Below are 15,745 nucleotides of genomic sequence, written 5' to 3'. Positions count from 1 at the left end.
GGTGTGTCTCTTCTCCGGCTAGGCAAATTACGTACAGGTGTTATCTTTGGGAAAACAACATCTAATGGAACTGTCCTCGCAACACACTCAAAACATTGATATAAAAGTAATTCGTGGACAGACAGACACGCAGTTTTCGCGAAACACGACAAATCATCAATTAGATTGCTAAAATGTTTACGAAAGCGAAGAGAGAGAGAGATTGTAGAGAAGGCCGGAACCTCATTTTGTTAAGTAAATGTCGAAGAGGGGAATAAAATCGATGGCAAAATATATATTCAAGACCTCATATGTGTCTGCACTGGATGATGTTATTCAAATATAAACGAATTCTTGAGAATAATCATTTTACTAACAACTTGACAAAAACAACTAGTTTTCTATAACGTTGTATAATTATCACATGGAAGCGGTTGTTTTATTACGCGCTTTTTTCAGGCCAGCCATGGAAATACCCATCACAAATTACTTGCCAAGTATCGCACAGTTTATAACGATTTGATCTCTAATCCGATTTGTATACATTACAACTTATGTAACATAAAAAAAAAACTAAAAATTGCATCAAATATAAATAAATTAAAGAAATCATCTAAACTCGTTTCATTTTGCATCTACAATTCCGAGAATTTAGTAATTATAGCTGTCAAAAAAAAAAGGAATTATTAAATAAATTCCAAAATCAATTATTTATTGTTTCTTTTTCGTTTCCTCGATTCAATTTAGAATCTGGTTAGAACCGATCGGCAATTACCACCACCTTTTCTCGGAAACGCGCAGCAAACATTGTATGCAAGCAAGGTGTGATCGTTAAGTGTACACAATTATATTACAGCACGTATAGAGACAGAAAGAGAATTACGATTGAAAGTAATAATAATTACGGAGAAACCACAGGAAACCGAAAACGATGACAAATTCTATGGTTTTTCTAAGGTTTTCAGCAAACAAAATTATTTTAAAAGTAAGTTTACGAGCACGTAAATTAATTTGAATTTTTAAGCATTGAAGAATATGGAAACATTGGTAATTGTTGCACACTTGTTTTGATATTTCAGCTCTTCGCAACAAATGGAAAATGTTGGGTGGCAATTAAAACTTGCGGTTTTCGCAAACAATCAAAAATGGATTTGTTTGTTTGCGCAAATGAACAATGAGCAACTACAGGAGAGAGAGACGACTGAATTAATTTACAAATTGCATCGGTCGAAGCTAACTAAATCCTGCCGCTTTCGGTAACAAATGCAGCAGACATGCAACGATCTATACCCGAATGTATGTGAGCGATAACCAATGCTTAGTGGATTTGCGCATTCACTTTGTGCAAATTTAATTACGATGCCCAATAAATGGGCGACGCGACGAGGACGACGATTTATACCAACATTACCGATAGATGTAGTTTCCAATGCCGTGCACTAATTGCAAATATTCGCAAATGGAAATGCTGAATAGCGGATAAATCATCGACGAAATTAATTACGTAATTGATTATTATTATTTTACACAATACAACGGATTCGTACACTAACTAATAAGGCGTGTGTTCATTATGCCTACTCGAGCATTCAAAACTAATTACTAAAACGAAAAAAAAAATCGCGATTTCTATTCATATTGCAGCATACATAAGTCAATATGTTAGAAACTAAAACGTAGTAGATTCAAATCGTTCCATATTTTAAATTAAATTTGCTATATTTTTCAAAATTCATTTCAATATCTTTAAACAAATCTATCTAAATTGTTACAAAAGAAAAGAAAATCGCGATTTCTATTCATATTCCTTTGGAATTCCAAGATTGCAGCAATGTAAGTCAATGTATTATAAAGTCAACATCAGAAATATTTAACAATTTGCAATATGTTTCAAAAATCTTCACAAAATATTTCAAAAATCTAAATGTTTAAATTTCATTCAAATTTAGTTATGAAAATTTCAATTAAATCATATAAAAATTGATTGATAGAAAATTAACGTTTGTACAAAAAAAAATGTAAATGTTTGAATTGTTGGAAATGAACGTGAAATTGCCGCTGATTTCGAATTCCAATTTGGAAAATTTGAACCGTCCGATGCTAATTGTTAGCTTAAGCACAGTGTCAGCTAATTTGTTGACTTAAGTCTGTCGCAGGTATTTGTGCGTGGAATTCCGCAATCTTTCCACGCAAGACGACACAGTTACTTTTATCTTAGAATTTTCCAAATAATCGATTATTAGAAATGATTTACTATTATAACTTTCTACAAAGCTTCGTTGAACCTATTTTTTTTTGTATTAATTTAATTAATATTATCAAGTGAGTTCGAAGAATTTCAGTTGTGTTTATTGTGTGAATGGAAAATGGAAATTATCGTTTATATGTTAGTGATAATATCGATAATAAAATCAAATATAATCGAAATTTGTTGATACGTTATCAACACTAAATAATTAATTAAACGTATAATATTGTTTAAATGAAGTTTAAATTTGTAAAAATTGTAACAAACTATTAATATTTGATTGATAATTCATATAATTCTTGGAATTTTACGTGTTTCATTATAGACTTATAATTACTTTAATGCACTTTATGTAAATGTAACAATATTTTTTTCGAATTGATAACTTTTAGACTTTTGTAGAAAACGATACTTGTCGTAGGTTTCTTATTTCCATGACTATGTCTAATAGATAATTGAATTTATGTAATTTTGATTTTCGATACTTTTCATACGTGTTCTATGTGTGCTAATTAATATGTGTTTCGCGTATAATTAGAATGTTATCGCAATAAATTGGTAACAGCGATATGAATAATCGTGTGTAATCCATAGATAAGAGTCGGTTAGAGGTGGTAGTAAGGAGGCGTACGTTCAGCGATGAAGAGTAAGAGAGAGAGAGAGAGGAATCATCCTGCAGCAGGTAACCTAGGCGTTGCGTAACAATGGCGCCGAGAAACCCATAAAAAAAGTGAAAATGTCGGTAAATGAAATGAAAAGAAAGGTTGAAATTTATATAAAATAATAAAATAAAAAAGAAACCGTATTAGGGCATGTGTATGTGCAATATCGAGTATAATTGGCTATAAAATTTGCATTTTTTTTTCGTTGCGTTCTCGCAAAAATGATTATCATGATCTTTTGTTACCAGTGTGCTCTGGCTGGGCTGTTGCCTGAGAAGACGGGCCTGGAAGGAGCTCGGGGTGTCTATCGTGTGCTGCCTGGTGAGAGCCGGGTGTTGCTGGGAGACGGAACCCTGTCGAAACCATGGCAAAGAGATCTTTCTCTTCGACTTTTGTTTGGGAAGTACACCGGTCGAGCCTCCTGGACTTGACATGATGATAGCGTGTCTTTTTATAAATATATATCTTTAACTTCCCTTATTTATTTGTTTGTTTCTTTATTTTGCACTAACTAACTACAACCAGAAGCAGCAGCACATCGTATAGATGAGGAGTGTGTGTATGTGTGCTGGCAACAACGAAACACGCGCGCGTTATCAGAAAACTACTGCGAACGCTCCTCCGACTGTTTAGGATGTGGTTTCGCGCGATAAAAGCTGCGGCGCTGCTGCTGCTGCTGCTGCTATCAATGCGATTTCAATTGGAGGCAATCCTCTTCCGCCACCGTTGGTGATGATGATGATGCCAGCAGATGCGATCATCCAACAACATTCTACCAACGCCAAATCCAACGAGAGAATAGAAGATTTATTTATTTAAATTATTTTTTTTTTGGTATTGGTGTCTTATGAGAAGAGTGTTTGCGAGGAGAGTTTGCGTGCGTGAGTTATGCGCTGCTCGGGTTCGATCCCGGCAATGGACTGACAGCTCCGGTCGGCCCGGGAAAGGAAAGCGCCGGTCCGGAGTAATCCGGGGCCGCGTCGACTGCGAGCGGCATGCGGCATTCCTCCTCTTTTTTTTCTTTTCTTTTCCTTCTGTCTTCACTCTATTCCCACCACCACCACCAACATATTACACTCGCAGAAAGTAACAATAATTACGCAACAGCCGAAGAAACAACAACAACAACAAATATGCTAACAAAGCATGGAACTAAACGAAACGACACAACAAATTTCTGCAGCGCAATCACAAAAACCAACTTTCAAAGAACAATTTCCTCATTTTCTTTTCAATCAATTAATATATAATAAGTCCTGTCCGTTTTATTTTTCAAGTTCAAATTTCTTTTACGTTACAACCATTATTTTGTTGAATTACACACTTTTAAAATGTAGAAAAAAGTGAGTAGAGTCACTAATGTTTTATGTATTTGTTGTAATTTTCCTCTTAATTTGGAAAAAGCAGACAAAACTTATGTTATTTTGCGACGATTATCCGCAGTAATTTGGAAACGTTAAAGCTCGGATAATTGAAAAACACGCTTAATACAAACATCGCTTTTATTTACTTTAAAAACTTCATTTTAATTTGTAAGTTTTTAATTGTTTTCCTTGATGAATTTGCAACGATAATTTAATTGTTTATAGTTTATAAAATAGATATATAAAATAGATAAATACTAAGACGGGCATGACCACAGTTAACTCGAACCACATGGTAAATATTCGACGTTTTACTGTACTTAATAAAAGAAGATTGTAATAAATATTCTAAAAGTTCTTAATAAATTATCAATATTTTTAAGTTTTCTCATTGTCTATTCAGAAAATAACGTTAATCAATTCGCGTCAAACGAATCAACTTTACGACTCTCATCAATTATCCGTTCCATCTTAAATTAATTGTAAGCTACGCTTCTATTGATTGCCATACATCGATGTCATTCTTTCTGTTTTGTTTTGTGTAGTTTGATATGCAGGGGGTAGCAAAAGCGAAAGAAAGAAAGAAACGTATTTTCTTTTATTGATTAGTCTACGTTGCATACATATATAGTGAATGATTAGGGGCACACAGAAATGGGAATGGATAAATAAATAAAACCCTTATTATTATTATTATCGTTCATCAAAAACCCATTTTCCGGAGGAACGCCTATACCATTATTATACCACTACGTGCAGGAAGCAATCAAGGGTCGAAGTTTCTGTCTCGTACATATTTCTATTTCATTATTATTATTATTCATACGCAAATGGATTCGCTTTATTTACTTTAGATTTCTACTCCGATTCATCCTCATTCAATACTACATTATTTTGATGTCATTTATTTTAACACTAGATTTAAAGAACACATCAATTTTCGGTTTTAATTTGTTTAATTTCTAGTGTTCTACTGATCTAGTCACACAAAATATCTTCTTATCAATTAATTTGAGTCGAGTTGTGCGTCAGTGCAGTAATTCTTTCTGTGCGTCTGCATCTGGAATGGATTTATTTTCGGGGTCCGGTTTGTTTTCCTCAAAAACAAGATACGACGCGCGATCAAAGAGATTCGTAAAGACAAAACGGTAGTTTCGTAAAAGAAGAACAAAAACATAGAAAAGGAAGTGATAAGTGAATAAATGTGAAAGAGGAGGATAAGAAAATAGAAAGAAAGGAAGTCCTTTGAAGTCGGACTAATTGTTGGTCTTTAGCTCTACAAATTTGCTCTACGCCAACTCCTCCGACTCTTTATATAAATACAAATATTTCCTTATTGATGATAAATTTATATTTTTGCAAATAACCAAATCATTTGTTAATATTTCAACTGTATAATGAAATTGGACTAATTTTTAGTTAGTTTAACTAATCTTTTTCAATTTAAAACAAATTTTACGTTTTTAAAGTTGTGGTTTTCGTGAAATAATTATGATTAAATGAAGTTATGTTAAACGACTTTAGAGATTAAGTTTAAGGAAACACTTATGTTAGCGGTTTCCCCTTCATAAATATTTTAAAGTGAATTTCATTTTCTTTTTGTAATTAATATTGATTATTATTATTATGAAAAATACGTACGTGAAATGTTATAGTTATCAAAAAAAAACAAAAAATAGTTGCACAACGCGACAAAAACGAACTAACGTTTCGAGAGAATCTATTTCGGTCTAGCGGGCCGAGAAATAAACGCAACTCGAAACAACAACAACAACAACATAAATTACATAACGACCGCCATTTGTCTGATTTTCTTTCTTTTTATTTTTTAAATTTTAACAAGACAACAAAAAAAAAATTGAAAACTTTCGGCAATCTTTCTTCTCGCTTAATTAGCGAATCGCATCTTGAACGTACGCCAATAAACGGTGCTTTGATTTCGTCCATTTTAACTGCTTCCCATTCGCAGACGGTCGTTAATTTTCTTTCACGTTTTCGCTTGCATTAAGGAAATGTGTATTTTATACGCAAAACAAAAATGAATTAAAACACGTGAATTACGATGTCACGCGATTGTTTTCTTAGTAACAGTTTATTTATTTTAATTGGGGGTGATAAAAGAAAAAAAAACAAGTTTCGCTATAAACGATATTATAGTTAATGAATAATGTACTAAAAAAAAGTGCTTTAATAAAACAATTCAATTAAAAGAAGTTACACAACGTTTCTATGATGGTGACAATTTTCAATTGGTTGCATAATGACAGCTGTCACCTTGCGTCGAAGCCCCAAAAAAAATGTTTATATAAACAAATGAGTAGCAGTAAACAATATTGATCTATGATGGTTACAATTTATAATTGACAGCTGTCAAATTGCGTCAAAGCAAGTTGTCTCGCTTAGCAAAAAAAAAAAAGGTTGAGAAGCACTGGTTTAGATGATCTATTTATTGCTGTAATTTCGTTGATGAAGTAATGGTGCATCCTCTATTTGTTCCGCATTAACGCGGTTCTAATTTTGGCCAGGGAATCAGCGTTTATTTTAATAAGAAATACTGAATCATTTGTTACGTATCTTTATGCCACTATGTTTGTCATCTGTTTCAGCGCAATCTCGGATGTTTACGTAATCTTGGTATTGGCGAATCGAATAAAATATTTACGTGGAGACAATTTTCTTACTAAAACTGATTGATACATTCCAAATTCAGAAAAAAGAAACATATGAAAATGGAAAACTTTATTAAACTATACGTAGTATAATGTAGTAATGGATATACCACAGGGTAATGTTTTAGGTCTGATTTGCACAGAAAAAAAAACGGAAATCAAATGATTATCTGTTATAGCGAGAGTTTACGTGATTGCGGGTCACAGGTTGCATTATTTACGGGTGTCGCGAAGACTTTCCACGACGTTAAAACACGGAATAATAAAACATGAGCAGCGAAAGGGAACAAGAACAATAACAGAACGCTCCGGGTCAACACTTTGAGCCGTGCACTCTTGACGTTTCCGCGCGAGGCGGAGGAACGTTTAGTGGCGCAGTAAACATCCGCACTTATAAAACAAGTATCGCGGATTTTATAGCGCAGAAAGTCGAGATCGTTGAAAGGGAGACGTGCAAAAGGTCCTAAATACACAATGACGGGGATATGTCGCTCCTCTTTGCATGAATCACCGTCGCCACTCGCGAAAGACTTTCTTGGTAAGTGCATAATTCACTCCTTCCTTCCTTCCTTGCTTGCAACAAAGGGAACTTGATTAATTAAATTCCGTCGCAGGTCATTAGCTCAGACCCATCCACTCCGTCGAATTAACTAATGGAATAATACGTAGAAGACTTGGAGAAGAAGACGAGAAGCTAATGTTGCAGCAGCAGCAGCATTGATTTCTTTCTGCAGTCGACAAAAATGCATTCGAGTTCGTTCCTTCATTGGAGAATCCTGAGCTCGCTGACACAGATTAAAAGCGCGTCTTTTTTTTTTTGCTCTATTATGTTTATTTTCTAAAACTCGGTAGTGACTAAGTTTTGCGCAACGCTCCGCTCAATTAGATATAATCGAAGTATTTCTCTACGAATAACAGTTTAGAAAGAGAAAAGAAAAATGTGGTCGTCTCCTAATGCAGATTAATCATTGATAAATGTACACTCATTTCCATTGAACATTCATGTTACACGTTTACATTTTGCATTTCAAATTAACTTCAATGTGTATGTACAAACACACAGTTTATTTTTTATTAAAATCACAAAATTGTAATAGAAATTTCAATAGATTTCACTGAAAAAAAAACTTCTATAAAGTATTAACCGGGATGATTATTATCCTTAGGATAACTGGATAAAATATGAGTAGAAAGTTGACCTCATGGTAACTATGTAGTGAATATAGATCAGATTTAATAAATACATAGATTTAATCAAAACAAACTTTGTTGCATCTAACAACGAAGCAAATCTATTTATAAAGAAAAACAAATATGAACTGAAGGCTTCGAAATTGGCGCCGTTTCCTGATCCGGAAATGAAATAACTGAATCGCCATTAGATAATATGGTTAAATGATAGTAAAAATGAGGGGGAGAGTCAGAAATGACCTTGATGTGCGTGATGCATGATTTTCATTAAAATAAATAGAGAAAAAGAGAGGTAATTCTAATTGGCATCCGGCCCATTGCAAACCTCGAAATATTATTATCAAAGGCGAACGCAAAAATAAATTGCTTTTCATCCAGTTGCAAAACGCGAAACCAAAATAATCGCACGACAGAAACAAAGAGTTAAAAAATTATCGATTCAATTATGTACAGTGCTAATTCCAATAGTTAACACATCTCGCTTCAGTTCAGAGTCGAAACATGTGGATTTTTTTGATTAGCAATTCAGTTGCGCGAATTTGGTTCACGTTCATTATACTGCGATGAAATGAAACCGCGAGGGAGGTAAAAACGAGTTAAACAATCCAAACTATGGAACAGAGATGAAACAAGAAGGTAATCCGGATGAAATTTGCGTCGATATTAATGCATTAATTAACGTGACAATGGAATTTCCAATCGGTGCATTTCGGCGATTTAATTAAATAATCCGCGCGACCTTTTGAACTGCGCGCACCTCGCCCTCGAATTAATCACGAACAAGCCCTATGGACCAGGTAAAAAGTGTACATGTTTCCCTTGTTGCTCGCACAAAACAAACAAGTACACACACACACAGTTTCTGTAGCTTCTGAAGTCCGCACAAAGGAGGGAAAACATATTTTATTTTGTTATTCAATTTACCAATCCCTCGACGGATTCGAACAAAGGACTCTGCATCTGAACCTTCCTCCTCCCTGCGATGGTCGTAATATGTTTTCCATCGCATTTTTTACATTTAAAAGAGAGAGAGAGAAAAAAGTCCTTTTCAAAGGAATTCCTCCGGTTATTTTTAATTTCACCTTCAACGGTTTCTTACTATTAAAATGAAATGAAATACACGCAAAAGGTAGCTGCTTCTTCAACAAAAGTACTCCAATTATTTTTGGCTTTCAGTTATTCATTTCTAATAATAAAAAAAGTGTAATACTTGTTTTTTGTTGTTATATTTCTTCAGCAAAGTGTTTTATATTAATTTCACTTTCATGCACTTAATTTTGTGATCAAATTACGCATTTTATTAAGAAAACAACATAAATTTAATAGTTTAATAGTTTAAACGTGATCAATGCTCTTAATGTCATAAAATCCTGCTTGATACCTCCACTAATCTGCTCAAGTGTTATCTTATTTAATGTTTGTTTGTTTGTTCAGTTCGCGTTGTCCTGTCGAGATGTTTTCCAACGGAAAGCCTTGCTCCTCCGCCATCCTGTAAACCACCGCCGCCGCCTTCGCTGTCAATTTGTGCGGTAATTGGGAGGATATTTAGAGCGAGCGAAATATTAAATTCGATCGGATCCTGCATATATTAGCGCGGCTAATTGGACGTGCATTAATTCGAGTTCCGACAAAGTTTGACGCCGACTGAATACTGCATGAGGCAAGCAAATCCTGCTGAGCATCATCATCCTATATGGATCAAGGTTAAAGGGTTTCGTCAAAGTGGGCGGCGGTTACACGAGAGGGTCACGGCACACTGACATTAAGGATCTAGAGATCCGTCCCGCTCAGCTCTGCCTTTTCCTGGCGAGAGAGAGAGAGAGCAAACACCGCCGCGAATTACCAATTCCGATTTCCTGGCTGCCACCGCCTTCGGAGAAAATGCAATCATCGCGAAGGCGCAATTTTAAATATGGAAAAGTGCTGTGCTTACACATTCTTCTTTTTGTCCCGGCTCTAATTGTTGACGAGAGAAACGCCGTCGGTGCGGTGTGCGACGTGTAATTAAATGATCAAACTATAACCGACATTGAACGAGCAGCCAAGTGTACGCAAATCGTTAGCTATTTACTAGTAATTAACAATCGGTTGGAAATGTCTAGTGCAGCATCAATTAATGCAATGCGAACTTTGCAAGCAAAACGACGAACACGATACTCCTTGGCTTATTGCAGCAATTATCGATTGCATCGCAAATAATTGTCGAAAATTATAGGCATTCAATTCCAAACGAGATACTTGAAAAGATAATTCAATGATTATTCCAATTCTGAACTAAATCCTAAATTTACAGTAAATTTATAAAACTTTTCAAATGTAAGCCGTACAGTTAAAGTATAAAATTAAAGCACTTACCTTGTCGGAATCTGTGGTGTTACCGGATCCGAAGGAAGTCAGTGAATTTCTATCCAAATTTTCCACACTCTCATCTAATGAATTGCATTCCTCCATATCTCTGCAAATAAAATACAAAAAAAAAAGTTAATATGAATGTTGGAAAATTGTAAATGTTGTTTGTATTATTAGATAACTTCATGTAAAGTTCAGAATGTAAGCAACAAAGTTTGGATGGAATGCAAGAAAACTTTTTGATTAGTCCATTTACCTGCTGGATCTCTGGCTGTGCGGCTTCAGTTTGGCCGGACTCTTGGGCAGAGATAGCGGCAGGGCTCCGGAGAAATAGGTTTCCTGTATAACTTCTCTGAGCTTCTTGACCCAAAGTTGTTTGGTGTCCAGGGAGGAAGCCCTCAAGACAATGCGGTAATCGGAGATCGGAGCCCGACCCGTCCACACGGCAAACTTGCATTCGTCTCCTTCCATGTGTTCAGTCACCCCCAACTCTGAAGTCTGAGAGAAACAAAAAATATAACGAAACTTGTTTCAATTTGATATAAGTATAAACAAGTACCATTAATTTGTTCTTGTACACGTATTTGACTTTTCCCGTCGAGTCTTTCACTTCTTTGGTGAACAGCAGATAGAGTTCGAATAAGAATATGTGCCTGTCTCTGCCCTTTCTTATGATCTGTTTGGGATCCCAGACGCTGAAGGCGTCCTGCAGAATAACCTCTCCCAACTTATCGACGGACACGTCGCAGCTCTCCAACAGTGACAGATGCATAGCGTCGTTGGCTTTCTTTGGAACGTTCAGCATAACTTCCAAGCCGTCCTAAAAGTTAAGAAAAAATAAAAGTTAAAACTAGAGGAAATATAAATTGATAATGGTACTTTGATTTCGCCTTGGCCCTCCTGGCAGCACGATTGCAAGTCTTTGAGCAGTAATTGGTACTTGGTAATCCTCTGCACCGGTTTAATGAGATAGGCGGCAATCGGGTGCTCGACTTTGTGTTTGTTCTGGAGATCCTCGAAGAATCCTCCGCCGTGCTGCACGAGCAGACTGTTCGATTCCGGCTTATTTTTACAGTAGTGCACGTACATGTCGAACTTCTGCGCCCAAGTGACGAAGCAATGGCCCACATCCTCGGGCATAGTTTCGTACTTTTCCAATTCTCTCAAGAAAGTGTTATTGTGAAAATTGTATATCTCCTCCATGTTACCGAAAATGATGTCCTCCTTTCCGATCAGCGGCGGCGGCACGTACCTGTTCGTTCTCAACTCGTCGAGGAACGATTTTATGCAAGTCTCCAAATCCTTCACGTACGTACGTTCCGTTTGCAAAAGTTCCGCCATAATAAATCTGAAATTATAAATACAACAATTAAATAAAATACATTTTGATATTAATATTGATAAAGCTTACTCTTTCCTCCTCGCCGATCTGCGTTTCTCCTCGTTCAATTCCTTCAGCTCTTTGGAAGCGGCTTCTTTGACTTTGGTCTCGAGGCTTGGGTCCGATTTCCTGTCGATGGAAAGCTCCTTCTTCTCGCTCTCCTCCGCCTGAATGCCAAGCGTGTCTTCGAGCTGCTGCCTGTAGTTCTCCATCCTCGAGCTGAAGTCCTTGTATCTGTTGTCGACTGCTGCAACCCATTGCTTTATGGAGTTCGCATGAGCATGGCCTTTCTCTACAAGGCTATCCGCCAACTGGATGAGCAACTTGACGCGCTCCCTCGTCTCTTTCGCCGTCCCTTTGAATTCGTTGTGCTCTCGCAGAAGACTCTCCGTTTCCTCGATGTTGTTTCCGAGATTGGTGGCGTGCGTCCGCAGATAGCATTCGCCCGTTTCGTGGATCCATTCGATCGCTTGCTTCGCGGATTTCTCGAAGAGAACGAACTGCTGACACTGGTCCAGGCGCTTCTTGCGCTGCGTCCAGTGCTCCAGGACTTTGTTCTCTTGACTGAGCAGCTTCTCGAGGATGGCTTTGACGCGCGACTCTTGGTTCCCTGTGCTGCTGGGATAGTTGTAAAACTTCAAGCTTCTCGTGGTGTACTTGAGGAACGTCTCCGAGGTTCTCCTTGCGAGTGTGCACGCCTTCAGGAAGGCTTCCTTTTGTTCCTGGTGCTTGTTGATCAGCTGCGTTATCGATGTCGCTTTATCGACGCCCTGTGCTCCGCTCGCGCACCAGTCCTCGTCGCGTCTGTACTCCTTCTCCAGACTGTCCAACACGGAGCACACTTGCTCCGCGGTTTTGTAAAAGTTCAGGCTGGCCGTGACGAGCTTGTGCCGCTCCTCGGCGCAAGTGACCATCTGCTGCCAGCGTTTGGTAACCTCCTCGGAGATATCCTTTATACTCTGCGGATCGTAATGATTGCCGTTTATTAATGTGTCTGCTCTATATTTAACTTGAACGGCAGAAGTGTGTGTCTTCTCGATGGCCACTTGAAACTGCTCGTGCTCCTTCTTGAGCAGCTCCGCATCGGACAACGAGTTCGGAATGGAGAAGCTCGCCAGAAGCATCGACTCTCCGTTCCTGATCCAGCTGATCACCTGATTCGCATCGTTCTGGAACTGTCCCAGCTGTATGCACTGCTCTAATTTCACTCGCTTCACCTCGGCCAACTCCTCCAGGTCCATCTCACGATCGTGCAAGAATTCGAGAAGCACTTGCACCCTAGTTTGAGCATTGTATTGAGCGTCCGCCATCACGCAGATTCCGGACTTCTCGAACACTTGCACCAGTTCCTGCCCCTGCTGCAGCACCTGGTACGTCGTGTTCTGCATCTGATTCACAGACTCGTTGTGCAATCTGAGGAACTGCTCGGCTTTGGAAATATCTCTCGTCAGCTCGCTGTGCTGCAGCTCCTCCGACCACATCTCCAACTGCGACGAAACCTGATGATTACAAACAAAAAAATCAATAGATATACAGTGCAATTAATTAATTAATTAATTAATGCAATTCGCACCTCTAACGCATCCCTTTCGAACAGCCGCAATCGCAGGCAGAGATCCAATCGCAATTTCCGCGCTGACCACAGCTCCTCCAAGTCGCTCCTTTGTTTCGTCAATCTGTCCAGAGCGGCTTCGACGGCAGAAACCGATCCAGTCGAGTCCATATCTCCGATCGTCCTGCAAAGAAGAAGCGAAACGAAACGAAAATAAGAATACAAAAAAGAATACTACTTTCGATTCATGAATGGACGCAATTAAAATGTAATAAACGCCACCATTAACCGAAGCACGTTCTCTGCTGTGCAGAGATGTGACGTGACGATCGTTCCGATGGATATCATCGTTCGTTCGTTCTGTATTAATCTAAATGAGAATCACAGCAGAACTACAGTTATTCGCGCCCGCCCGGGGCGAGTCAGTACAGTCACCTTTGGCTATTGGAAGAACATCGCAATGTTAAATAAATGAAACAACAATAACAACAACAACTTCTACTACGGTAGCAAATCCAGTAATTGTTCTGCGGATGATCGCTGAATTAAAACTGCACGAACTATTCTGCCGCTATTAGAACAGAAGTTACAATATTTTCGGGGCCCCAGGTGTGATTGGCACCTGCCATCCATCCCAATGCCGTCTCGCTCGCTCGATCGAACAAATTTGTTGCATCCGACCAAATACACGCTTCGCCCTTATGTTTTCCAAACCAAAATCATATCATTTTATGGAACACAACCAGCATAATTGATAATTGCAATCATCATTTCACAACAAATAGCCATGAAACGAATGTCGATACATTTTCAATCTACATTTATGTGCTTTTTATTTTATCGTATTATAATTGCATCAATGATTTTGTATTATCTGTCTAAACATTCAAAGATGTAGCAGTTTTATCAAGTACAATGTCTTGAGCGTGTAAGAATATTAAAATAGTCTTACGCTGTTGCGACGACGCTCATTACTTTCGATCGGAGATTCTTTTCGGGTCGATTGAACTTGAAGCACCGCACCTAATCCAATTAGTGTTGTTAATCGCACTCAGTCTTTAAGCCATCGCGAGAGGCGTTGAACTTGTGAATTGCATCTTAAAAGAAGAGATGGAACGGAAAGCGGTGCTGCGCGGCGCCAACCATGCGACTAGTGTCTCGATGACGGATTGCGTTCTTCTGTTGTGGATCCCCCACATGGCTGGTGGTAACCGACAATACAATATAATACTTTGCCTGCTCTCACCCGAACACGATCAGACAGACCGAAAGTCTTTCCAAAACAGATGTTCTTATATCTATTTCTTTCTTTCTTTTACTCCTCGTGATGTGGGGATGTATGCATTATTATTATTATTATACCCCATAAATGTATTTCAGGTGTTTCGCAAACCCCGATACAAAGCAACCCTTCAACCCGAAAAAGCAATCATTCTGACGTACGCCCACTTTCCGCAATTTACGATGCGACATTCGAACGTTAATTGCGTTTCCATGAAGTACTGCCACCGTTCTTCGCAAGCACTTAAAACACGAAAGATGTTTAAATAAAGCAAGTAAACAAACAAAAATGAATAAATTGAGAAAATAAAACTTTACGAGGATGAGCAACAATGAACGAAAACAAAACAAACAATCGGTTGAAAAAATAAAGAACGCATTCTCTTCTGACACTTGCAATGATGAAAGCTTTTACACGCACGCTCTAAAATATGTAAAAGAGGCGGCTGCGGTCGTCCTGTTCGCGCGAAACATGTTTATGGATGTTAGTCAGGTCCCCGAAGTATATTCTTCAGTTTGCGCCATCCCCTAAAATCTTGTAAGGACATGCAGCAAGCAGCATATTCGTGAGTCTGCTGTGCTTTACGACCGACCACAATTCACAATTTAAAATTACACTTCCAACCCTCTCTCACTAAATACCGAAGAAACACATAACAATGAAACCATAAATCCACCCAATTACTGGCGGAACTTTTCCTTAAAATCCGTTCCCTTTTGAAACCCCCCCCCATCGAATTACGTCTGTTTCTTATTGCAAGGAAATTGTTGGTGTGAATCAAAATTAAAGCAGCGCCTCCTCAGATTAGTTATGCGTGCGCTTAAATTAATATGTCAAATGATAATTTAAACTCGTTATTGCTATTCAGTCTTAATTAAGCACCAAAAGTATCACCCACTTTCCGGTCACTTTTTTTCTACTTTGAATGCGTCCACCATGTAGGTTACAAGTTCAGCTCGACGAACAAGAAATAGTTTTGGCGGCACATAAAAGAAAACTAATCGTATTACATAATGTAAATAAACTGTTGAGATTTCATTGACTTCTTCAAGATTCAGTATTATTTAT

The 15,745-nt window shown here is 37.8% G+C and overlaps 1 protein-coding gene across 1 annotated transcript in view; it reads right to left on the bottom strand.

The window, feature by feature from the left end:
- LOC108559397 (triple functional domain protein-like) overlaps positions 1-13,575 on the bottom strand; it is a gene marked incomplete at its 3' end in the record, with an annotated part of 18,833 nt that extends 5,258 nt beyond the window's left edge. Inside the window, exons 1-6 of the mRNA XM_017916664.1 lie at positions 13,417-13,575; positions 11,874-13,342; positions 11,342-11,810; positions 11,022-11,282; positions 10,719-10,960; positions 10,469-10,568 (exon numbers count right to left, since the gene is read on the bottom strand). Coding sequence (XP_017772153.1) covers positions 10,469-10,568; positions 10,719-10,960; positions 11,022-11,282; positions 11,342-11,810; positions 11,874-13,342; positions 13,417-13,566 — 2,691 coding nt within the window. The remainder of the gene's footprint in view (positions 1-10,468; positions 10,569-10,718; positions 10,961-11,021; positions 11,283-11,341; positions 11,811-11,873; positions 13,343-13,416) is intronic.
- Positions 13,576-15,745: the final 2,170 nt, after the last annotated feature.

The sequence above is a fragment of the Nicrophorus vespilloides genome, unplaced genomic scaffold (genome assembly GCF_001412225.1).
Source record: "Nicrophorus vespilloides isolate i.1.1-1 unplaced genomic scaffold, Nicve_v1.0, whole genome shotgun sequence".
Lineage (NCBI taxonomy): Eukaryota > Metazoa > Arthropoda > Insecta > Coleoptera > Silphidae > Nicrophorus > Nicrophorus vespilloides.
The sequence above is the reverse complement of the archived record's forward strand: the minus strand, read 5'-3'. Positions and strand labels throughout refer to the sequence as shown.